At 37.9% G+C, this 25,968-nt stretch overlaps 1 protein-coding gene across 3 annotated transcripts in view; it reads left to right on the top strand.

The window, feature by feature from the left end:
- The window catches only part of grin3ba (glutamate receptor, ionotropic, N-methyl-D-aspartate 3Ba), a 285,743-nt gene that overhangs the window by 213,935 nt on the left and 45,840 nt on the right, over positions 1 to 25,968 (top strand). For all 3 annotated transcript variants that reach the window (XM_057859841.1, XM_057859842.1, XM_057859843.1), the window contains exon 8: positions 21,513 to 21,628. In XM_057859841.1, coding sequence (XP_057715824.1) covers positions 21,513 to 21,628 — 116 coding nt within the window. The remainder of the gene's footprint in view (positions 1 to 21,512; positions 21,629 to 25,968) is intronic.

Genomic DNA, 25,968 nt, shown 5'->3' with positions numbered 1-25,968 from the left:
TGGAACCTAGGCCAGTTTAAACCGGTCAGAATTACAAGGCAGTATTATCAAGAGCTAAACATGTCTATAGTTATCAATTCCAAAAATGTCTCTTACTGCAATCAATCATGGAACATCCTATTATAGCAATTAATCCTTTATTATGGCCCTTCATTGGTAAAAGCAAATATTTAATAACCATTTAATAATTATCCTATCAACGTCCATCCATCCATTTATTATCTACCGCTTAATCCAGGGTCGGGTCGCTGGGGCAGCAACTTTAGCTTTCCCTCTCCCCAGCTACTTCAACCAGCTCCTCCAGCGGCATCCCAAGCCATTCCCAGGCCAGCTGATAGACTGTCTCTCATGTGTCCTGGGTCATCCCCAGGGCCTTCTGCCGGTGGGACATGCCCTGAAAACCTCTCCATGGAGGTGTCCAGGAGGCATCTGGACCAGATGCCTGAGTCACCTCAGCTCTCAACGCGGAGGAGTAGCGGCTCAACCCTGAGTCCCTCGAGGATGACTGAGCTTCTCACTCTCTCTAAGGGAGAGCCCGGACACCTTGCAGAGGAAACTCATTTCGACCGCTTGAATCCAGGATTTTGTTGTTTCGGTCATGACCCACAGCTCGTGACTACAGATGAGGGTAGAAATGTAGATTGACTATGAAATTGAGGGCTTCGTCTTTTGCCTCTACTCCTTCTTCACTACAGCGGACCAGTCACTGCAGATGCTGCACCAATCCGCATGTGAATCTCCCGCTCCCTCAGGCCCTCACTCGTGAACAAGACCCCAAGATACTTAAACTCCTCCACTTGGGACGGGATAGGAGAGGGCACACCACCCTAATCCGACTGAGGACCATGGTCTCTGATTTGGAGGTGCTGACTTTCATCCCAGCCGCTTCACACTCTGCTGTGAACCGCTCCAGTAAGAGTTGGAGATCACGTCTTGATGAAGCCAACAGCACAACATCATCTGCAAAAAACAGAGATGCAATGCTGAGGCCACCAAACCGGACCCCCTCAATGCTTCGGCTGTGCCTAGAAATTCTGCCCATTAAAGTTATGAACAGAATTAATGACAAAGGGCAACCTTGGCAGTAGTGTTGTTTTTGGCAGCCATTTTAATTTTCATCTTAGTCTTTTGGACGAAAATACTTATCTGTCTTAGTCATATTTTAGTCCTTTCAAAATGTGTTCGGCTTCGTCTAGTTTTAGTCGACAATTCTCAAAATACTTTTGTCTATAAACTTCAAATGTTTTACTCCATAAATATATAAAAGGTTTCCAACTATTTCAAATGAACATGACAGACGAGCACATAGCAGTAAAGTCTACAAGGATATCACCATTTTCATGATGATAATACACACTCAGCAGGAAAACAGCACATTATTTGCCAATAATTACACTCACCTGGACGCCATGAACTGTATGTAAAATGTTTTCCAAGAGTTTAAGAAGACACTGAGTCACCGCGCCAAATGCTAATGCATACGCTATGCTAACGCTACAAGTAAGTTTAGTGCAGTGCTTCTCAATTATTTTCTGTTACCGTCCCTCCCCCAGGAAGAAGTAAGTGTTTCACACCGCCTCAAACTTTCTGCCGCCACTGTAAATAGTATCATTTGTCTATAAAATTACTATTATAAGTACACCTCTGCCTAACATTGTGTCCTTTTTTTCTATTAAAGAAAAAAAAGTTACATTGAACAAATTTTAATAAAGTATTACTATATTAACATTTTTTTGTTTGTAGCAGAAAAGATTAATAACGCCTCAATTTGTCTGAATTAAAAAAGTCTCATCCAAACTGTAAAAATACACTCAAGGTACATTTTTGACCTTTGATACTGAAAAATAAAATTTAATAAAATCAATAAATAATAATAAATTCAAATTTATTAGCAACTTTAACTAATGAGGACAATATGCCAAAAAAGTTGACCGAAAAAAAATATATATATATAATAGAAGAAAAACGACAGTGTCATTAGACAGAGGGACATTTTTTATTTTTTATTCTGCTCGCAGTATCACCTCCTTGCAACGTTTGCAATGGGGTTATTTTGCACTGAGCATGCTAACAGTGCTCGTTGGTTTACTGATGTAACACTGACAAAACGGGACGATCGTTGGCAATATTCGGCACGTTTTCGCCGAAAAACAATCAAGCGGCTTATCAAAGAAATTGTGGTCTAATGTCTTTAAGTGACGTCTGAATTGATTTGGCTTCCTGCTGTCTGCTATAATCATTTTTAGACACAGTAAACAGAGTGGTCTTTCCTCGTCTCCCACTGAATTAAAAGTCAAAGCCAAAAGCCAATCGGCCTGAAAACAGCACATTCTAGGCGGCCGGGGGAGAACCGGAGGTGAGGGCAGTCATCGTGACGATCCCAAGCCGAAAATGGCACTTCTCAAGCGGACACGTGAGAACCGGAGAAGACGAGAGGACAGTGGGTTGCTGCGTGAGCCCTGACGGAAAACTGCGCACAGCTCTTTGCTGTGTGCACTTGCTTGGTTAAAAAATACTGCACACACTCTGAAAATTAGAGCGCCACTGCCACCTACTGAGTGGATGTGCAAGTACACTTTATACTAGTTCGGCAAAAAAAGTATGTTACCAGAGGTCATATGCGCCACCCCTGGCATGGCTCTGCGCCCGCCTGGGGGGGAGCAGGGGTGCGACCCACTATTTGAGAAGTACTGGGGTGCGCCCCACTATTTGAGAAGTACTGGTTTAGTGTGTGATGATTACTTAGCACAGACCTTTAAAGGCTAAAGCAACATTGCATATCTAGCCAAGATAAGAAAGCAAAACTTATCAACCAGCACCTGACACGTTTCACAAAAGGAGCCTGGAATGAACACAGGAGCGGATATGTGTGTCGGAGGGGATTGGGGGGGGCGCAGCACTTCACATGAGTGACACGACCAAACACTGCAAAATTTGTGCTGACTACACATAAAAAAGAAACTATCACACATTGTGAATTTATGACAAACTATGGCGTATTTTTATCTCGTTCTCGTGTCGTCAGACAACAACTGGCATCCGTCTCGTTATCTTTTAGTCTCCCAAGACACATTTTCAGCGCGCCATCGTTACATCATCGTCATGAAAATATTGTTCTTTGACGAAATATTTCCTTATCGTCATCGTTGACGAAAACAAATCTGCTTGGCAGAGTCTGACCCTCACTGCGAAAAAGTTTGACTTACTGCTGGCAAAGCGGACCAAACTATGACAACAGTCGTACAGGGACCGGACAGCCCTACGAACTGGAACTTATGAAAAACTATTAAACTAAACATCATCCTGAGCTTATTAAGTGTACCGGACGTGACAATCTCCTGATATGAGTGTATTAGCTCAAAGACTAACACGAACATTGTTTTTTTTTTAAAGTATGCCAACCAATATATCATACTAGTTAGTTAATGTGATGGCATGACCAATAACTCCTACCTGTCATCCAGTTCTCAAATTGGATTGTTGTGATGTTTTTGTGTATAAAGTGTTATCAGATCAGCTCTCTCATGCATAATAATTCAATATGCTTTTCCATTTTTATACCCTGGCATAAAACAAACAGTAAAGCACACAATGTCACGCATCCTTAATGGAAATCTTTATTTTAAAAAACGACACGGTGTAAAAACCTCGTGCAAAGTTTGCCCTTTATTCAAGTTGAAAACACACGCTAACAAGGTTGTGTACAGATCAGCCCTTCGATAGCCTGAAATAGAGGAAGAAAAAGCAGCAAACAAAAATAACCTTGAAGTGGGACAAAGACGAGACGATCGGATTGGTCGTGACAGGATGAGCTTAGTGTGTGTGACAAATAATAAACTTAGAAGCTTTTACTTTTCCTCCAGACCCAAAAAAAGGTTATCGCAGAGTTCACTCAAATGGTTAAATTAAATTATTTAAGGTTTATTGCATTAATTGAGACGCCCCAACTGGAATGATAACGGACCTGGAGACTGGGGGGAAAAAAAACACAAGCAATTAACTGAAGGTTAACTTGAAAGGGTGAACTTTTTAAAGATACTTAGCTGCTAAAAGTCTGGACAATTTGGGCATAGAAAAACTTTTACATTTAGTGCATAGTGGTACCTCATGATGCAAAATTAATTCGTTCCGGAGTGAATTTCATATGATTTTTTTTTTGTTTAATGAAGTGTGTTTTACATGTAATTGCCTAGTATTAAATTTGATGTCATGTCCTCTGATGGCTTGTCTTTATTTGTAATGTTTTTCTTCCCTTTCCTAAGACGAATACTTTTTCTTAATATGAAGCGAAAAAAAGCTTAAAAAAACTTGCCGTACAATGAATTTTGCGAGTACTGAGGATTTGGTATCTTGAGGTACGACTTTACTCTTAATATTTTTGTTCTCCAAGCAATCATTCAAACCAATCACAGTACATTATCCAGGCTAATAACACAATTTACCTTCGTTCTTGGGGAATAATGCATCTTGCATATTTTTCTTTATCTGAAAATGTCATCATGAATTGAGGAATACAGGCAAAATTAAGAAAATCAGTCATATAGCAGTGCTGCCACAAACGATTATTTAGATCAGGGGTCCCCAAACTTTTTCCTGTGAGGGCCACATAACTTTTCCCTTCTCTGATGAGAGGCCGGGGTTAGTTTGTAACAGAAAAGGTGTGACGATTGCAGGAGTGCCAAAATGTAAAGATTTTAGGACTGTCACACGATTAAAATTTTTAATCGAGTTAATCACAGCTTAAAAATTAATTAATTGTAATTAATCACAATTAATCACAATTCAAACCATCTATAAAATATGCCATATTTTTCAGTAAATATTGTTGGATTGGAAAGATAAGACACGAGACAGATATATACATTCAAGATACTGTACATAAGTACTGTATTTGTTTATTATAACAATAAATCAACAAGATGGCATTAACATTAACATTCTGTTAAAGCGATCCATGGATAGAAAGACTTGTAGTACTTAAAAGATAAATGTGAGAACAAGTTATAGATATTTGATATTAAAACCCCTCTTAATGTTTTCGTTTTAATAAAATTTGTAAAATTTTCAATCAAAAAATAAACTGGTAGCTCGCCATTGTTGATGTCAATAATTACACAATTCTCATGGTGCTTAAACCCATAAAGAGGGAGACATAACACAAGTAACAAGTGGCCATTACACTGCTGTCATTTTAATCTCTTTGAACGGGGCATGTGCGTTAATTGCGTGAAATATTTTAACGTGATTAATTTAAAAATTTAATTACCGCCCGTTAACACAATAATCTTAATTTACTGTTTTTCAGAAAGCCACAATCAAATAACCCTTCCTGGATTCTTCACGGAACAAAAGTAAAAAAAATAATAATATAATATAATATAATATAATATAATATAATATAATATAATATAATATAATATAATAATAAATAATAATAACACTATTATTTAAATAGATAATAACCAAATAACCCTCTCTGGGTTCTTCACATAAAAAAGCCAGGAAATAAATAACACTATTGAGAAAAAAAAGAAAAAAAAAATTCCCAATTTTTTTTTTTTTTCCTGTTTTTTTTTGTTTTGTTTTGTTTTTTTTGTTCAGGGGGCCGGGCCAAATGTGGAGGCGGGCTGTATCTGCCCCGTGGGCCATAGTTTAGGGACCCCTGGTAGTCTAAATGGATTATTTTTTGTAATTTGTCGACTAATCAGCTCATATGCAGTATAAATAAGGTTATTTATTTTTTTATTACTCTAGACTTAACATTTCAGCAGTAAATTCACAGTGGAACCAAAAACAATGTTATGAAAGTTATGAATATTATGAATACTGTGCAACTGCATCATTATTTTTTAGACCACTCAGAGGAAGGTCTCGAACTCGCTTGCTTTTTTCTTATGATTTTCTTGTTCTTCTTCTTGGGGAGGACAGTAGCTAAGATTGCTACCTCAATACAGTGTTGTTTTTGGCAGCCCTTTTAATTTTCGTCTTATTCTTTTGGACGGAAATACATATTAGTCTTAGTCTTATTTTAGTTATTTAAAATATGTGTTCTTCTTCGTCTACTTTTAGTCAACAAAAACTCAGACAAATTTCCTTTAGTTTTAGTCGACAATTCTCATTTTCGTCAATAAAGTGTTGTTTTTGTCAACGATGACGATAACGAAAATATTTCGTCGACAAACAATTTTTTTCATGACGATGGCGTAACGATGACGCGCTGAAAACGTGTCTTGGGAGAGCAAGATGGAAGGCAGTTGTCGTCTGACGACACGAGAACAAGATGAAAATTCGCCATAGTTTCCGTCATAAATTCACAATGTGTGATATTTTCATATTGTATTTGTAGTTTGAACGCATTTAGCGGTGATTGGTCATGTCACTCATGTGACGTGCTGCACATCCCCACATACAGGCTTAAGCTTGTGCCCATTCCAGGCACCTTTTGTGAAACGTGACAGGTGCTGGTTGGTAAGTTTTGTTTTCTTGTAGTGTTAGCATAGCGTTAGCATTAGCATTTAGGGCGGTGACTCTGTGTCTTAAACTCTTAGAAAACATTTTACATACAGTTCGTGGCATCCAGGTGAGTTTAATTAAGTGCAAAAATGTGCTGTTTTCCTGCTGAGTGTGGATTATTATCATGAAAATGGTGATGCCCTTGTAGATTCTACGGCTATGTGCTCGTCTGTCATGTTCATTCGAAATTGTTGGAAACCTTTTATTTATTCATGGACTAAAAGTTTTGAAGTTTATAGATAAAAACATTTTGAGAATTGTCGACTAAAACTACATGAAATTGGAGTTTTTGTTGAAAAAAAACTAGATGAAGACGAACACATTTTGAATTAACTACCGTATTGGCCCGAATATAAGACGGCCCTGATTATAAGACGACCCCCTCTTTTTCAAGACTCAAGTTCGAAAAAAGATTTTTTGAACACCAAATTCAATTTTTTACAGAAAGTAATTACAGTACATCTGAAACAAATGATTATAACAATATATTTGAGAGAAAAATCATGTTACTTTGCCTCATTCAAATCTTAATATCTGAACATTTAAATATGTAAACTAAAGTGCAAACACATTCGTAAAGGAATGGCTTCTGGTTTTTGAAATGTAAATAAACCAATCTATTGTGATAAAACAACAAAATTGCAATAACTGCATTAATCGTCAAAGTGAAGTCTAACTGTAAATTGAGTCTTGAAACAAATCTGAATAAGGAAAAACATTGCAATAAAATAATGCAAACTGGTTAAACTTGAGCGTAGCTGAGATCTGTCATGACAGAACATTGCTTCAATGATATCTGGCGCCATCTAGTGTCGTGAATGGGTATAGTGTCTAGACCGCGAATATAAGACGACCCCCACTTTTTCAGTCTTATTTCAATGCAAAAAACACCGTCTTGCATTGGGGCTAATACGGTAATATGACTGACACTAATAAATATTTTTGTCCTAAAGGCTAAGACAAAGACGAAAATTAAAAAGTAGGGATGGGCAGATCGATACCAAAATATCGATATTTCGATCCAGCGCGTTAAATTTTAGGTATCGATCCCCAACCAAAAGTATCGATATCTGGAATTAATTTATTATATTTTCTTCGTCAATTTTGGGGTATATTTTTGTGCACACTTTTTGTACTACTTTTCCCTTTCGCATTCTACACGCACGTAAGCAGTGCACACACATAAGCAGTGCACCGGCGTGTGCTCCCGCCCCCATTCACGTCCCTATCCTGTGTCGAACAGCATGCTTTTCCTCCGCCCCTCTCACGCCTAATTTCTTACTTAACCTTATTATTATTTCTTATTCATTTATTATTATTTCTTGTGAATTTATGTTTCGTATTTTTATTTTTTCATGAAATGTTTTTCCTTATTTTTTTATGTTACAAACAATTAAATGCGTGATTTCTTATGTTTTGTTGCTACTTATTTTTATTTTGTTAAAGGTCTGTTTCAATTATTTCAAGATCTGTTTTTTTTTTTTTTTTTTTTTTTTTTTTAATTTATTTCAAAATCTGTTTGAAAATTGTGTTAGTAAAATAAAATTAAAAAACGGCAAATGACTATTGATTATTGGATTTGTTTTTAGTGATCTACCATTTGAGGGCGGTAACATGCTACTATTAATTCGTTCTTTAATTAGATCAAAAATATTTAATTTAAGTAGATTAAAATTTGATCAAATACAACGTGTAGCAGGGAAATGTTCTGTGCATATGATTTTAAGGGTCATGGTTAAAGAGTGAGACTGACTAATCAGAGTTTGTTGTTGATGGATTGGTTTGTGAGTTTGAGGGAAACTGCTTTGCTAGTTATTAAAAGCAGCAGTTTTCCATTGCAAAGCATATTTGACACAAAGAGACTTAATAGTTTTTGAGTGCTTGATGTAGTTGTACATTAGATATCATCAGAATGGCTGAGAACACTGCAGGTTTGTTATAATAATATGAACTTTCGGTATCTATCGGATCGGTATCGCAATATTTGGCCTTGGTATTACTTGGTATCGGATCGAATCCAAAAACACTAGTATCGCCCATCTCTATTAAAAATGCTGCCACAAACAATACGGTGTCTATAAACTTCAAAAGTTTTATTCCATGAATAAATAAATAAATAAATTAAAGGTTTCCAAAAAATTTGAATGAACATTGACAGACGAGCACATAATTGTAGGCTACACGGATATCAACATCTTCATGATGATAATACATTCAGCAGGAAAACAGCACATTATTTGCTGTTTTATTTGCTGTATTAAACTCACCTGGACGCCACGAACTGCATGTAAAAAGTTTTCCAAGAGTTTAAGACACCGAGGCACCATGCCAAATGCTAACGCTACAAGTTAGTTTCGTGTGTGATGATCACTGAGCACAGACCTATAATGGCTAAAGCAAAATGGTATAGCCAAGATAAGAAAACAAAACTTACCAAGCAGCACCTGACACACATGTTTCACAAAAGGAGCCTGGAAAGTCTGTGTGGGGGGTCGGGGAGAGGCGCAGCATGTCACGTGAGTGACCCAACCAAACGCTGTTAAGATGCGTGCTAACAACACATACAATAGGAAAATATCACATATTGAGAACTTGTGACAGAAACTGGCAAATTTTCATCTCGTTCTCGTCTCGTCAGACGACAACTGGCATCCATTTAGTTGTTTTAGTCTTCCAAGACACATTTTTAGCTCATTTTTGTGATGTCATTGTTGACGAAAACACTGCTTCAACATAGGCGGAGTTTGACTTTTGGGGAAGGGGGGGCACAACATGTGTATGAACCTGACACACAGTGTCAGCAATAAAATTAACTTACAAGAATATTTATAAGTTGACAATGAGCGTTATTTGTTTCCCATCATTCTTAAGGGGAATTCTAAATCCGGCTGCTTAGTCAATACTTTTCGCCAAGCTCGTCATCCATTAAATATGGTACGCCCGCTGTTGTCGTGCCAATGTAGTTACCCCAGTCAAAAATTGTATCCCATAGGCGGAGCCATATGGAGGTAAATTTGTGTCTTTATTATTCAATCAAAAAATGTAGCTTCAAAAAAAAAAAAAGTTGCTTCAATCAAAATATATATTTTCAACTAAAAAAAAATGTCGCTTCAATCAAAAAAAAAAAAAAAAAATGTTTGAATGCAAAAATAAATTTGAAACTCAAAAAACAAAAAATTGCATGTGTTTTGTTTGTTTGTTTGTTTGTTTGTTTTTAATGTTTTTTTTTTGTTTTTGTTTTTTTTATTGAAGCAACTTTTTTGATTGAAGTAATGTTGATTTGTTTTTGGGCCACATTTTGGCTAGGAAATTTTTGTCTTTATTATTCAATCAAAAAATAAGTTGCTTCAAAAAGATATAGATTTTCAAAAAAAAATCACTTCGATTAAAAAAAGAAAAAATTCTATCAAAAAAAAGTTTCCGAATGCAAAAAAATATTTGAGATTGCAAATTTTGCATATATTCACTTCAATTTTCATTGAAAAAGTTTTCTTTGATTGAAGCAAACCTTTTTGTGTTTGGGCCATATTATGATTAGGACATCTGTGTCTCGATCATTCAATCCCCAAAAAATTGCTTCAATCAAAAAAGATATTTTCAATCAAAAGAAAAAAATCATTTTTAAAAAATATTTTTTTGTAATATATATATTTTTTTAAATATGCAAAGCGAATGACCGTCTAAGGTGCTCGAAAAAATAATTTTGACCCATTGTAAAATTTTTTTTTTTTTTTGTTCATTTCATTCATTTTTGTTGCAATTTTATTGCTTTACAACTTTTATATATAGGCAAGTGAATTACATGCAATGACACTTTTCTGCCACCAGGGGAGGCCTGCCCCCCCTTAAAATCCGCTTATGTGCTTTAATCAAAATGAATTCTAATATGTAAATTCTTGCTACTCCTCTGTTATTCTTAGATCAGAATGAAATTAGCATCCGATCGCTGTCAGTTCCTCCCAGTTCAATTGATTGAACGTCCATCGCCGGCAATGGCAGTGAATGAGTGGAAGCGTATAGTGAACTCGGCGTACACAGGTAGCACAGGCAAGAAACATCAAAGAGTTAGCCAAGTGATCACACGGCACGTGAGTGGAAAACAGATGTCAAAGATAAAGAAAAGACAATCGCATGACAGCACAGCAGATCTTTAAGGGCAACAAGTTCCCGGCCCGGACCTTAAGACTCACATCAAACAAGCTTGTGTATGGTCAGAAGAAATAACACCAAGGCTTCAATCCTCCAGTCAAGCGTGCACACTGTGATGCATACCACCCAGGTGGAGCATGGGCTAACTTCACTATGTTTATGTCCCAGAAGAACCCCCTTTCTCTTCTCTTCTTTCTTCTCCTCTCGCCTCCATGTTTCTTCGTGGCTGACAGGCCTCGCTAGAGGTAAACAATAAAACACTGCTGCTCTGCTCACACAGCAAAAAATAAAAAATAAAAAACAACTCCGGAAAGTCAAGCTTTTGTCTGGCGGTAAACATTGGCAAACTTGAACGGTGATAGAAATGACTAGTTGCGCTTTTTGAATTTCCAATATATCTTTTTTTTTTTTCTTTATTCTTGCCCAAGTCTTCCTTCTGTGGTAACCCGACTGAAACATGATTTTATAGTTGTTCATGGTTGTTTCATTCATTTTGAAGGGGGAGAATAATTTTAGAGAGGACTTGACTCACTTCTGAACTCAAGTGATATCCCATTCCTAATCTATAGATTTTAGTGCATTGTAAATAAATAAATAAACTAGGGCTGTCAAACGATTACAATTTTTAATCGAGTTAATCACAGCTTAAAAATTAATTGTAATGTATCGCAATTCAAACCATCTCTAAAATATGCCATATTTTTCTGTGAATTATTGTTGGAATGGAAAGATAAGACTGATATATACATTCAACATACTGTACATAAGTACTGTATTTGTGTATTATAACAATAAATCCACAAGATGGCATTAACATTATATAACATTCTTTGTGTGAAAGGGATCCACAGATAGAAAGACTTGTAATTCTTAAAAGATAAATGTGAGTACAAGTTATAGTAATTTTATAATAAAACCCCTCTTTATATTTTCGTTTTAATAAAATTTGTAAAATTTTCGGGTTCATTGTACATTACGTTCATTTGAGTGTTGACTTCACAATGTACAAGACCTTTGATAGTTTGTATATTGTGACTTAATATTGCCATCTAGTATATTTGTTGAGCTAAACGAAATGTTTGAATAGAGTTTGACCAAAGTCTGAGTATTATTTTGCATAGCTATTTTGAATGGGAATGCCAGTTCTCTTTGCATTGAGCGCTTTTATTTTTGTGAAAATTATTTTTTTGGAGAGAGAGAGAAATAGGAATATTATTTTTGCTGTGCTTTCAGTAAATGATACTGTAGCGACTTAACTGTTCTGCCCAAATGCATGATGGGAAGTTGGACAACCATGACTGTCAGTGGTGGATGCAAATAGTATATCTTCTCTGCATTGTGTTCAATACAGTGTGCTAAGAAAAAAGATCATCTCCTATCATTCTTCCCAACGTCGCTCGCGACAATAGTTATAATTAGAGATGTTCCGATCGATCGGCAGATCGGGTCCGAACATGTCATTTTCAAAGTATTGGAATCGGCAAAAAAATATCGTCCATGCCTTTTTTTAATATATATATACATGTATTTTTTAATTAAGTTGTTTTCTAATTGTATTTAACGTTACAAACATAATATGTTACACTCATCCAGAGTCTTTAGTTTAGGCTTAAGGTAGGGTTATCAAATTTATCCCGACAACGGCAGTAATTAATTTTTTAAAAAATGTATCATGTTAATGCATGCGCTACACGACTCACGCATTGTCGCGCTCAATCTGTAATGGCGCCGTTTTAGCTATATAGAGAGATAAAAGGCAGCGTATAATGAGTAGAGTGAATTTTGGCAGCCTTTGGAGCCTTTTTTCGATCTTTTTCTTAACACCTTAAGTTATTTCCCAACGCAGAGAAGGTATATCAATTGGTAGCACTACGCACAGTCATGGTTCACTTCCCATCATGCATTTGGGTTGAATGGCTGCAGTATCATTTACTGAAAGCTCAACAAATAAACTAGATGGCAATATTTAGTCACAATATACAAAGTCACAAGTCTTTCTATCCATGGATCCCTCTCACAGAAAGAATGTTAATAATGTAAATGCCATCTTGAGGATTTATTGTCATAATAAACAAATACAGTACTTATGTACTGTATGTTGAATGTATATATTTGTCCGAGTTTTATTCATTTTTTCTTAATGCATTGCCAAAATGTATATGATCGGGAAAAATTATCGGGAATGATTGGAATTGAATTGGGAGCAAAAAAAAGCAATCAGATCGGGAAATATCGGGATCGGCAGATAGTCAAACTAAAACGATCGGGATCGGATCAGGAGCAAAAAAACATGATCGGAACAACCCTAGTTATAATTGTTGTGGAAGACATGCCAAAGCTTATGCCAATAAATAGCGGGGCCCCAATGGATGCCTGTGTCCACTCCACTCGCTTGTCTCTGCCTCTTAGCTCTCAATATACATAAAACGGAGCCATTGTAGTCTATTAGCGGCAATGCATGAGTGGGTCGTTCCACGCATGCGTTAAATGCGTTAAATATTTTAACGTGATTAATTTAAAAAATTAATTACCGCCCGTTAACGGTAAATTTGACAGCCCTAAAATAAACACAATTTGCTGTTAGTTGAGCTGACTTAAGAATTTGAGTTTCTCTACTTAAAATCTTCACTAACTATCAATACAGTGATAGATGGCTGCTGCAATGCAAGGTGCTGCCAATTCATTGGTAGCAATTTACGGTTCAGACACTTCACCAGGAGGCAGTTGTAGCCAGAAATCAAACTCCTGACCCTTTGGTCCCAGGATAATGCGCACTATCAACTGCGTCACACTCGCCCCAAGTGGGCACGACTTAAATTTCTGAGTAAGTAAACAATAAAAATTCAAAAAGATAAATTGTGCGAAGTTCCACACTGATGTTGGCTGAGAAGGCCTTGCTCTCTGTTTCTCCTCTAATTCAAACCAAAGGTGTACCTTCGGGTTGATGTCAGGATTCTGCAAGCCGCCTACAGTAAGTTCATTGCACTCAAAGAAATTGTTATCCAGATGTTTTTTGGATCTTGCATTAAGCGCTGGTGCACAGTTTCAGTGAGTAGCAGAAGCATTTGCACCCCTTGTGATTATGGAAGTTCACCCACTAAGAAAATTCTTAAAAAAAAAAAAAAATCCGCAACTCACATTGTATGATTTTTCAATAATTTACTGGGGTTCATAAGTTTTTGTACCCCTGAGAAAAATCAAGGCTAAGATTTAGTGCGAAGCCTTTGTTTGCAATTACAGAGGTCAGACGCTTTTTGTAGTTCTTCACCAGGTTTTCACATATGGAAACAGGGATTTCGGCCCATTCCTCCACACAAATTTTCTCTAGGTATGTCAGGTTTCAGGGCTGTCGTTGAGAAACACCAAGTTTCAGCTCCATCCAAAGATTTTCTATTGGATTGCGGTCTGGAGACTGGTTAAACCACTCCAGATCCTGGCTATGCTTTTTACACTGCCACTCCTTAGTCAGTTTGGCTGTGTGCTTCAGATCAGTGTCATGTTGGTAGACCCAGCCACGACTTATCTTCAAGTCTCTGAATGAGGGAAGGAGGTTGTGGCTCAAAATCTGACGATACATTTCACCATTCATCCTCTTCTTTATATAAAGCATGAGGTATCCACCTCCATACTTCACAGTGGGGATGGTGTTCATGGGATTGTACTCATCCTTTTTTATCCTCCACACACGGCGAATAAAGTTTTCACCAAAAAGTTCTACTTTGGTCTCATCGGACCACATGACTTTCTCCCATGACCCCTCTGCATTGTTCAGATGGTCCCCGGCAAACTTCAGGCAGGCCTTCACATGTTCTGGCTTCAACAAGGGAACCTTCTGAGCAATGCAGCATGATTCTAAACCATTGCACTGTAAAGTTCTACTGAAACTGTGCATCCAGCTCTCTTCAGGTCATTTACCAGCTCCTTCCGCGTAGTTCTAGGCTGAGCCCTCACTTTTCTTACCATGAGTGATGCCCCACTAGTACAGACTTTACATGGAGCCCCAGTCAGAGGTAGATTATCAGTCATGCTTACCCTTTTCCATTTTCTACCAATTGCTGCAACTGTTGATTTATTCTAACCAAGCTGCGTTCAAATTGTCCCATAGCCTTTTCCAGCTTTTTGGATTGCAACATTTTTTTCTCTGGTGTCTTTCGAAAGCTCTCTGGTCTTGCCAATGGTAGCAGTTGGATTATGACTGACTGTGGGGTGCAGAGGTACAATAATGAGCTCAAATGGGTGGTGGATGGTTACACATGGGGTAAAGGAGGACGTTTTTAAGGTAGACTGACAACTCTGAGTGTCATAATTATTGCTGATCTTCAGGCGTACAAATACTTATGAGCCCCAGTATATTACAAATAAATAATAAAAAATAAAAAAAAAACCATACAATGTGATTTCTGGATTTTTTTTTTTAAGATTATGTTTCTATGTGTTGAAATGAATTTATGAATGAAATTTCAGACCTCTACCCATTTTTCTATGTCGATGAACTTGCAAAATCACAGGGGGGGCAAATACTCCTCACTCTATGTTGGAACAGGAACAGGCTATCACCAAACCGTTCCCACAAAGTTACGGAAGAACAAAATTTTCCAAAATGCCGGAGCATTCAGCATTCTTTTCACCGGGTTAATATTTTAGTTAATTCAATGTTTCCAACTTTTGTGAGAACAGTTTGTTCCAAAATGACTTTGCAGCAGTGTACAAAGTAAGGGAAATACAGTACATGGATGAGAATGCATAGTGTAGATTACTCTGGCTGGTCTTTACAAAGTGCTGACCTCGATCCAATAGAACACATTAAAGTAGATTCAGGCCTTATCATCCAAATCAATGTTTTACCTCATAAAAGCGCTTCTGACAGAATGTTAAAAGGGGAATGTCAACAAACAATTTCAGTTTTCAAACAGCCATTAGTTTTTCCATCGGTGTGTAGCTTCACAATCTCCATAATAATCAGTGGAAGGACATTGTTCCAATCTACGGTTCAATTCAGTTTTCTTTTTCACTTTAATTCACTTTTCTTCCTTGCATATATCCCCCCCGGGATGCATTCTTCGACAAAAGTACACCGACAGGAGAAAAAGGCTGTCGTTCTCCACAGTTAGAGGTGAAGCATTGTAAACAAGAGGAAGCAAAGTCCAATACCATCAATATTCTCTCATAATACATCGTGGATTTAAAAAAAAAAACAAAAAAAAACGTAATAACATGGAGGCGATTACATTAAAGGACAAAGTGGGTCAGAATTGATCGGACAAAAGTGGAGATAAGCCGTTTGTATGCCTTGATAAAGTTCCACCACCCACAAAAATGTCTTAAAAAATACATATGAAAAATTATTTATGAACAAGAAATTGAAAATGTCTGTATTTTAAATGTATAAAAATACATTCATTTTAATCAAAGCTTTTTTTTTTCTCTATTTCACAATTATACAAAATAAATTATTCACTCTTTCAAAGCTTTCACTATGACTTTCTGGTTCCAAAATCCTTTATTCTACCTCAATAAAAACCCAAACAATAGTTTAACGATAGAGATCATATTGCGGAACACCCGGTGGCGACGCACAGGAGAAATTTTTTTAAGTTGATCGTGAACCAGGAGGGGAGGCAGGGTCCTGCAGACAGAGCCTAGCAAAGTGCCTCCCAGCTGGCTACATGGAGGCGGGTAAAAAAAAAAAAAACTCGACAAAGGCAAGAACTGGTCGTGTGATAAAAGTATTGTACTAAACTACAGCAATTTGCACATTTGTAGATTTAGATACTGCATTATGAACAAAAACCAGGACCCACAGCGGCCCTCGAGGACCGTTTTGGAAACCCCTGGTCTAAATGTTAGCATTACTCCAGCACACTTAATAAAATCAATCAGGCAATAGTATCGTTTCTCGTATTTACTGTTTGACTGTATTACTCTAACACACCCAATATAAAATAAATAGCACTTATACCATAGTTTAAGGAAAACAAGCAGAATATAGGGCATAAGAGATAAACAACGCCTTCTTCACGGAAGCCCAGCGCGTGCGTCATGCAACTGACTGAGCAAGATTGACGCACCAACTCTCGCAATCAGTTCTTCCGGATAGTCCAGAACAAATGGTGGGACGCCCTGTCCCAACACAAGGAACACCAAAGAACGCTCAATATCCAACTGATAACACGACTGACAAGACTCCAAGAGCCCCTTTGACGCTGAAGTGGCAAAATCCACAACGGTAACTCCCGAATCCTTCTGTCCAATCCACAAACCGACAATAATCCTAAACACACCTTTCTTCCTGCCCACAGCCTGCCCCACGAGAGCCTTCAAAAGACTGAATGTTTAACTAATGTTGGAATTTAGTCCCCCGGCCAAAACTGCACAGAAACGGCGGCAGCCGAACGGAAATGGCGCTCCGCTGTTTACCGCCCCCGCGAGCCAAACCGGGAGAAAGCAAAACTCCGCGCGTTCTCTTCTTATTTTAACCCTTTGTACTGACTCCATGTTTCAAAAGTTTGAAGAAGACTCACCGAAAACAGGCTGACAATTTATTCGTAGACAATGGTCAAAAACAAGGCAAAAACAGACGACGGAGGAACAAGTCTGGATCCAAAACAAGGCTACATTAAAAAAAATTCTGAGCAGCAATCTGTGTTATCTCAGTGTCCAGTGTTTTTTTAAGTCCGTGGTGAAGTAGGCCGGGCCAAAGGTGTGGCTGAGTGTTGTTTCGGGACCATCCCTCTGTGGCCGGTTTTAGGCGGTTAGGTTGTCGGTGGATGGGACGTGGTTGCCACAGCGACCGACGCTGGTCTTGACGTCACAAGCGCCCGCTATCAACTTTGTTATCCGGGCTGGCGCTACTTGTTTTAGGACAAAGCGCGCTGGTCTGTGTCCTTGTTCGTTGTCGGGAGAACTGATTGCCAGAGTTGGTGCGTCAATCTTGCTCGTGACGCACATGTTGGGCTTCTGTGATAAGATGGCGTTGTGTATCTATTCTGTTTCTTTAAACTATGGTGTGCTATTTATTTTACATTAAGTGTGTTAGAGTAGTGCAGTCCTACAGTAAATATGAGAAATGATACTATTCCCTGATTAATTATATGACATGTGTTCGAGTAATGCAAACAGTTAGACGGTGCCTACGAGAAATGGTACCATTTTTCCTTTTCCCCCTCATGAGCGCCGATAAGGTGATTCACTTTACTGTGTTCAAGGGCACGGAGTGAAGTCTGCCTGTACTATAGTTAGATGAACGTGTTAGACTAATGCAAATAATTATATGGTGTGTGCGAGAACGGTACCTATTCCCCTCACTAATCATGGTCATTTTTCTCAGGAACCTTTTGTTGACGTGTGATAGGGTGACCTTGCCCCCCCCGCCTGAGTATTTGTTTCGCCTTGCCGTTTTGATGGCCGTCGCAGGTTCGGCTGACGCGATTCCGACAGTCTGCATATTGATCATTAGATGTCTCCCAACTGAGATGCTTGGGATTAGTTATGTGAGCAGACCATTTACAGTGGGGAGAACAAGTATTTGATACACTGCACATTGGCAGTGTATCAAATACTTGTTCTCCCCACTGTACATTCATGGTGCAAAAATTAGATGAACAGTAAATGATTGAAAATGAATTATAAAATCATGACATAGTTAATTCACTGTACTGAAGCTGTGTGCCTTTGTTGTTATTTTGAGCCAGAAGCCCTATTTGAGTCATATATTACATGGCAGTGCTTAACTGGCACTTTGCACTTGATCTAAAAACTGATGTTTGCACTATTTCAACAGTAAATATAATGGTGCATATAGGCAGTTTTTCCATAACTTCAGTTGCAGTTGTTCCCTTATTTTTCACAGAATGTTTATTGGAAAACCTTAAAGTTATTACATTTATCATTATTTAGGTATCCAGTGGAGCATCACAATACAATTAGCCATATTATGTTAAGTCTACGACCGCAAATATCAGTATCGGATTTTTGGAGTTGGATAATATCAGTTATTGGTTAAAAAGTAATTATTGGACAACTCTAATTAAAATGTGTGTGTGTGAAACTATGCAGTTGGGCATGGGCATTAAACTAGTTTAAAGTGGCATTAAAAAGCATTACATAACATATGCTGATACCTCAAGAAACCCTGTAGTAAGCCATGGTGTAACGTCACACTTTGACCAATTTCATAACCTACCGCTTGCAAAATGATTGCAATAAAATACATGGATAACACACTTGAACCAGGACAAACTCCTTGGACTTCAGTGCCTCTTTGAGTCATGTTTTTTTTTTTTCCCCTCACGGTTTTTATGGGTTCTGAACTGGATTTAGTAGTCATGCCATAATCCCGCAGATACACAAAAAGTGATTAATGGGTTTATATGAAAAGTAAACGTGGCTTCCATGTTGTTGAACTTTCTAAAATGATTGTTTTCTCGTAACCTGGCGTCTCCAATGTCTTTAGACGCTTGAAATCTACTTTGTTGCGCCGACACTTATCTCAAGCCGGCCGTTGTTCGGCAGCAAAGAGGAGCACTCTATAATTAGAGGTCAATTAGGTTCAGGCGGATCAATAGCAGCATAGAAGAAGAGGAAGAAGAAGAGTCTTTGGCAAGTGTGTCCAACATCTTATCGGCCTGCCACAGAGCCTGTCGGCTTAGCTAAATGATATATGTGTTTACACTAGGATGCACTTAATGGCGTCCACCACTTTCTATTCACGCTTTAGTGAAGCTGTGTTTTGAGATGCTCTGTCAAACGCATATCTTGAGTCTTTGTTTCATGTTGTCTGTGTCTAGGTGGGGAAGAGACACCTCTCTATGCCTTCAGCATGGACAAAATAGTAAATGATTAGATTTTGATCACTTTTTCTGTTTAAAAGAGGGGGAAAAAACTATTTATTATTTTAAATTTTGGGGATTATTTTTAATAAACGTAGATTACATTTTTTGGGGGGGGGGGGTGGTGGATTCCAGTATTTAACAAACCTCATGGTTGTTTTCTTTGATTTTTTTGTTGTTGTTGTTGTCCAATAATGACTTCCTAATCAATACCAATATCCTGATATTATCCAACCCCAAAAATCCAATACCGATATCAAACCGATACCAATATACTGTATGTGGTCGTGGACCTATTATTGCTAATTGTATTGTGATGCCCAGGTCAAATGGTCTGCTCACGTAACAAATCCCGAGCATTTTGTAAGAACTCATCTCGGGCCAGTAAAGGAAGTGATGAAAAATAGTCAGGAAACGGAAGTTGGAGGGCTCTTGTGAAGAGGCGTGAGAATTTGAGAAAAATGTGGGGAACGATCGGAAAAAAAAGTCAAACAACACTGGAGGAGTGTTTTGAAAAGAAAACGCAACCATCGTCAAAGAAGGATTTTTAAAAAATCTATTTTGATGAGACAACGGTAACGGCCACAACAGCGTTAGGTTCTACACGTGTTTTGCGGAGCTCACGTTGCGTTACTCCTGAGCCCGAGGTTGAAACCAACGATAAAGATGATGAAAAAAGTGAGATCTTGATCCTTGAGATCTTGATCCAGACTCATCAGATTACTGGGAGCCACCTCATTTAACCGGGAGCAGCCGAGAGCCTTCCCCGTTGATATGTGCGCAAATAATTCAACAGTTTAGTTATGTGTAAATAGTTACTTTGCGATCAAAAGCTCTATTTGTCTTGTTTGTGTTATTTTGTAGAACGAAAACATTATTCAGATGTTTGGGATGTCACAAAAGCGAAAAAATAGCTGTGTTAAATTCAAAGTCATGTTTGAAATGTATGCTTTTACAAAAAGTTTTTTCATCAGAAACTGCAAAATTGCTCAAACTAAGCTATTTTGTAATGCTTTCTAAAAATTTCTAAAGAATGGAAAAAGATATGGACTAACTTTTTTTCTGCTGAAAGAAGAGAGTCTAATCTTTCTTTTGGTGGGTTCCATGTTTATGTAGCAATAGAACAGAAGTTTCTGTGGGCCTTGAAAAATCAGTCAAAATCCAGTAAAACGGTCGGGAGCGAAGGGAATTGCTCCAGTGAAAATGGGTGGGAGTGAATGAGTTAAGTGTCATCCAGCAAATTATGTCACTAACTCCATTTGTGTCCAGCTTGGATCTTTTACATCCATTAAAAAGTGAGATAATTTGCCAGATAACATTAAATGACATCTGTTATAAGCATTCATTAATGCTCATGACAGTGACATCTCATAAATATGATTGTCTAATGACAGTCTTGTGGTGCCACGCCAAATAAAATGCTGCCAAATACCATAACTAGCAATTAATGAAACAACTGGAACAGGAACTGAAGAAGTAATTAGCACAGAACATGAATTTTGATTGTTATTTACATCTTTAGCACTACAATGCATGCACGGAGGCATGTTGGACAACAGCAGTGTTGACAGCAGGTGGCATCAGAGGTTGACCTTCTCCCCCAAGGGAGCAGTGATGGCCAAACCTTGAAGCAATGACGCTTTGCAGCCAATTGGTTCAAAGCTTCATGGTGGTTCATTTGGTCTTATGACAGTCGTACGATGCCGCTGTCAAATAAAGTGTTACCGGGTTATGTCTTATGGTGTAAATAACCCATTTTATAGTCAGGACAACTGCAGCTTATAGTCCAGCGCGGTTTATGAACAAATAGCGTTTTTGTGCCAAATTTTGTTGGTGGCGGCTTCTAGTCAGGTGCGGCTTATAGTGAGAAAAAAATACGGTACCAGCAGCTCCAAACAGTTCAAATGAATTGTTCTATTGGCTTCACCTGTCATGAACGAATAAACATTGATATTTAACAGGAATCTGTTCTGAGATGTTCTTGTCTAACGCATATGGTGTGTGTGTGTGTTGCTGCTGAAGGACAGATCCTCCAACTCTGGATGCCTTCATCATGGACAAAGCCCTGCTGGACTTCGAGGTGTCCATCGACGCAGACTGTAAGCTGCTCACTGTGGGCAAGCCATTCGCCATTGAAGGTGCGCTGCAACACAAAGTAAAAACACAGTATTAGTCATCGTGTTATTATATAGTAGTTGTCAGTGTTGTTAATAATGGCGTTAGAATATAACGGCGTTACTAACAGCGTTAATTTTTTCAGTAGTGAGTAATCTAATTAATTACTTTTCTCATCTTGGCAACGCCATTACCGTTACTGAGGCGGGAAAGGCGTGCGTTACTATGTTGGTTGAATGACGCGAGAAAAGTCTGAGAGAGACGGACTCAGGGAGACGAGAGAGCAGAGCAGGAGTGGGGAGGCCGTTGCAAACACGATGCTAGGTGGCTCCATTAATACCTCACTGTAGCCGATAGCCTTCAGACTACGCCCACATGATGCTACGGTAGATATCACATATGATAGAACTAGATGCAAATGACAGACACGGCAGCATTAGCAACATGTAAAAAGAACTAGATGCGTTAGTAAACAGCCGCCATCTTAAAGCAGTAGACCTCTCAGGATGGCTCTGTTGTAAAGAACCTTCCTAGCGAACCTAAGTAACTTTTTATCTAAAATGTCCCTAAATCGGCAAAACTTAAATCTATCTTTAAATGATGAAACAGTTTTAAAACTGACATATGTCGAAAGTAGACGGAAGGGAACTAATGCAATAACGGGAGCAATTTTAACAACTTTAACAGTTGATTCACAACATTAAATGACTTCCACACATAGCAAAGTTACTATCTAGTAATCGCAATATCTGCAATACCCCTGTGTCTAGTTAAGTTTAGGGTAAAGAATTGGGCTAGGGCCAGTTGTCCCAAAAACCCTTTAAACTTCACATTTTGTGAACTGTTTTTTTTTTTGTTTGTTTGTTTTTTTTTTGAGAAAAAAAAAACATGAAAAATTATCACCAGGTACTTTGACAAGTAACTAATTACTCTTACATTCAGGTAACTGAGTTACTAATACAATTACTTTTTAGGAGAAGTAATTTGTAACTAATTAATTACCTTTTTAAAGTAAGATTAACAACACTGGTAGTTGTAGCAGTATATTGCTTGGTCCTCATCTTTAAGGAGAATTTATGATCTTGTCAAAGTGAAAGTTTGTAAAAAACAATTGTGTGCAAATCACTTTTAAATGAATAAAATACAGTCATGAATAAATGCATTTGGTAAAAAATGAAGACTTAAATACAAATGAAAATTTGCAACATGTAAAATGTGGACGGAAATCCAAAAAAAAAAAAAAAACATTAAAACATCAACATTAGGGCTGCAGCTATCGAATATTTTAGTAATCGAGTAATCGACTGAAAATTCTATCGATTAATCGAATAATCGGATAAAACAAATATATTTTTAGGTGAAGAGCAATTATAAATATACATGAGAAAACAAGACATTTCATCTAATCTTGAACCATTTTCAGTCAATCAATGTCTTTATTTTCTATGTATATTGTTGAAAACAGCCAACAATTGCATCTCAGATGTAACTAGAATAAAGACTAAATCACTGCTTTTCACTCAAAAAACCTTTAGGTACATACATACATACATACATATATATATATACCTAAAAATGTCGTTACGCTTGATAACACACATCACTTAAAAAATTTTTCCCACGTTTCAATTGAATTTCTATTTGTGTCAAGCCATTTTTAAGTTCGAGTTAAGTTTTAAGTTAGTCTAAACTGTAAGTCCTGATAGGATTTTGAGTTTTTGCAGTGTTCAAAATAAATGTATGATACAGGCGATTGGAGCACATTAGGGACCAGTGCTACATGGTGTTTTATCCAGCAATGACTACTGAGCTAAAATTGATAGTTAGCATTATTGAGTTTTTATTTTACACCCTGATCACTCCACAACGCTATGTTATGTTGAAGCCTGTATGTAAGACACGTTAGCCACGCATCGAAAGTAGTCATAATTAATAGAAACCTAGCCCTCCGCAGGGCTAACGTTACTTGAGCTAGTGACAGTAACATTAATCTTATTTTATTAGCGTTTAGCGCTCTTTATTAGCGCTTAGCGCTGTACTGCTTTAAGATGGCGGCTGTTTACTAACGCTGCCCAGACGCGGCCGAGTCTGTCATTTCGCATCTAGTTTAACATACATGTGATCTCTATGAGACTCATCAGACACTACCTGCTACCAACGTAGCATCGTGCGGGCTAGTATTTAGCAACGTCGGCACCGTTTGTAGCGGCTGTCAGCTGTAGTAAGTTTTTTTTTTTTTTTTTTTTTTTTTTTGCTTCTTCCTCTACGCACGTGAAATCAGTGCGTTGTCCCGCATTAAAAGTAGTCCGAGCAAAACGTGATGCTTAGAGCTGTCAAAATAAACGATTACTCGAGGTGGATAAAATTACTCGGATCAGTTTTTAAACTCGAGTTACTCGAGTTGCTCGAGTATTCGTTTCAGGTCTAATCAACATCAATGAAAAACAAGAATTGTACACGTAAAACTATTCGAGCAGTTGTAAAATTTTATTTTTTGATAGTATTTGGTGGGACTATCTTAACCTCCAACCACAGAGTATGGAAAATCAGCTAGAACATATTTCAGATGCAGGGTCCGAAGACTTATGATTCTATCCAATCAGCGTATGTGACCGTGTGGGATTATATAGGATGATTTATCGTCGACTGGCCAACATACAACACACTCACTACTATGTGGGTCACAGGTACAGTGCGCACACACATGCACGCACCCACACACACGGGGTAAGTAATGTACATGTACAGTCGACTGCACTGCACATTTTTCATCAACTCACATGTTATGCTATATGACCACAGGCAGTCTTCGTCATGCAACACACACCTTAACATATGCACATGCACACATGGCGAGAGGGCTCAAATAGCGTGTTATCTTCGTGAGTGACAGCAGTGATTCGCCGCGTGAACTTGTACTGCAGGCTAAAAGTACGCAAGCGTATATATTATTCATCAGCAAAGTCCAGAAAATTCACACATGGGTCGCAAACACACAAACATTAAACAACTATACGCACAAAATCGAAGATAACCTTTTTGTAGGGGTCAACCATCAACACAAAATACACCATAGGTTGAGTATTGAGACCTAAAATCGATTTATTTAAACATGGACAAATGTTCGTGTTGAAAATAGAGGAATGCGATACCTTTTATCAACGTGCTGGAGATTGTTTTTGCGGTTGAGATTAATGTTTGAAACCCTGTGTAAATAATGGAGGAATCTCCAAATAACCTTTGCAGGAATATGGTCATTTTCTTGGCGGAGGGGTTGGAGGTGAGCAGAAAAAGGATGGGGTCCTTTTTTAACCTGGCAAGCCAGCCTGACTTTCGCCATGTACAACATACCTAACAAGGCAGTCTGGTCTTCTGGAGATTTAATTGGATTCCAACTCCGTTTTGATATTAACCAACGAATCACAGCACGCGAGGCGGGACTTTGTGATGCGTCATGGCTAGGCATGTGCAGGTATCAGATTTTGACGGTATGATAAGCTTAAGCAAAAATACCGCAGTATAAGGGTATTGCTATTATAGCTCTAAAATGTGTTATTTTGAGATGTATGGGAAAAAATCTTTTTTCCATTGAACAGGATTTTTTTTCACAACATGTTTGCAAATTGTAACATCAACATTAATATAATGTTAAAATATATATATGGCGGAAAACACTCAGGTGACTTGAAGTTCCGCTCTGAGACCCCCAATTTGGCCAAATTTCACAATTGTTCTATATGCATATGTGAGACATCATTAGAAAGCTTAAAATCTCAATTTTCTGGGGGAAGAAAAATTTTAAACAGGAGGGCATTTAAAACAAAAATTAGGCTCAAGGTGAGAGAATGAGAGAACATAAATAAGACACCATGATTTTAACGAGATATTATCGCGTACTTACCGTGTTTCAATTCAAACATTTTGTGTAGCATGTCTCACCAAGTGTCAAAACACAGCTGTGAATGGCCGCAGCTGGACTTTTTGGGGATTTTATGGGTAAAACACGGTAATATAACAAGGGTCGCAATGCAGAAATCACAGACATCAAGGAGTGGTCGAGATGTTCTTTTTCAAATACCGTATTGGCCCGAATATAAGATGGTATTTTTTGCACTGAAATAAGACTGAAAAAGTCGGGGTCGTCTTATATTCGCGGTCCAGACGTTATACCCATTCACGACGCTAGATGGCGCCGGATATCATTGAAGCGATGTTCTGTCATGACAGATCTCAGCTACTCTCAAGTTTAACCAGTTTGCATTATTTTATTGCAATGTTTTTCCTTATTCAGATTTGTTTCAAGACTACAATTACAGTTACTCTTCACTTTGATGGTTAATGCAGTTATTGCAATTTTGTTGTT

The sequence above is a fragment of the Corythoichthys intestinalis genome, chromosome 15 (assembly GCF_030265065.1).
Source record: "Corythoichthys intestinalis isolate RoL2023-P3 chromosome 15, ASM3026506v1, whole genome shotgun sequence".
In the NCBI taxonomy this organism is placed as follows: Eukaryota; Metazoa; Chordata; class Actinopteri; order Syngnathiformes; family Syngnathidae; genus Corythoichthys; species Corythoichthys intestinalis.
This window is presented reverse-complemented; position numbering and strand designations above follow the sequence as displayed.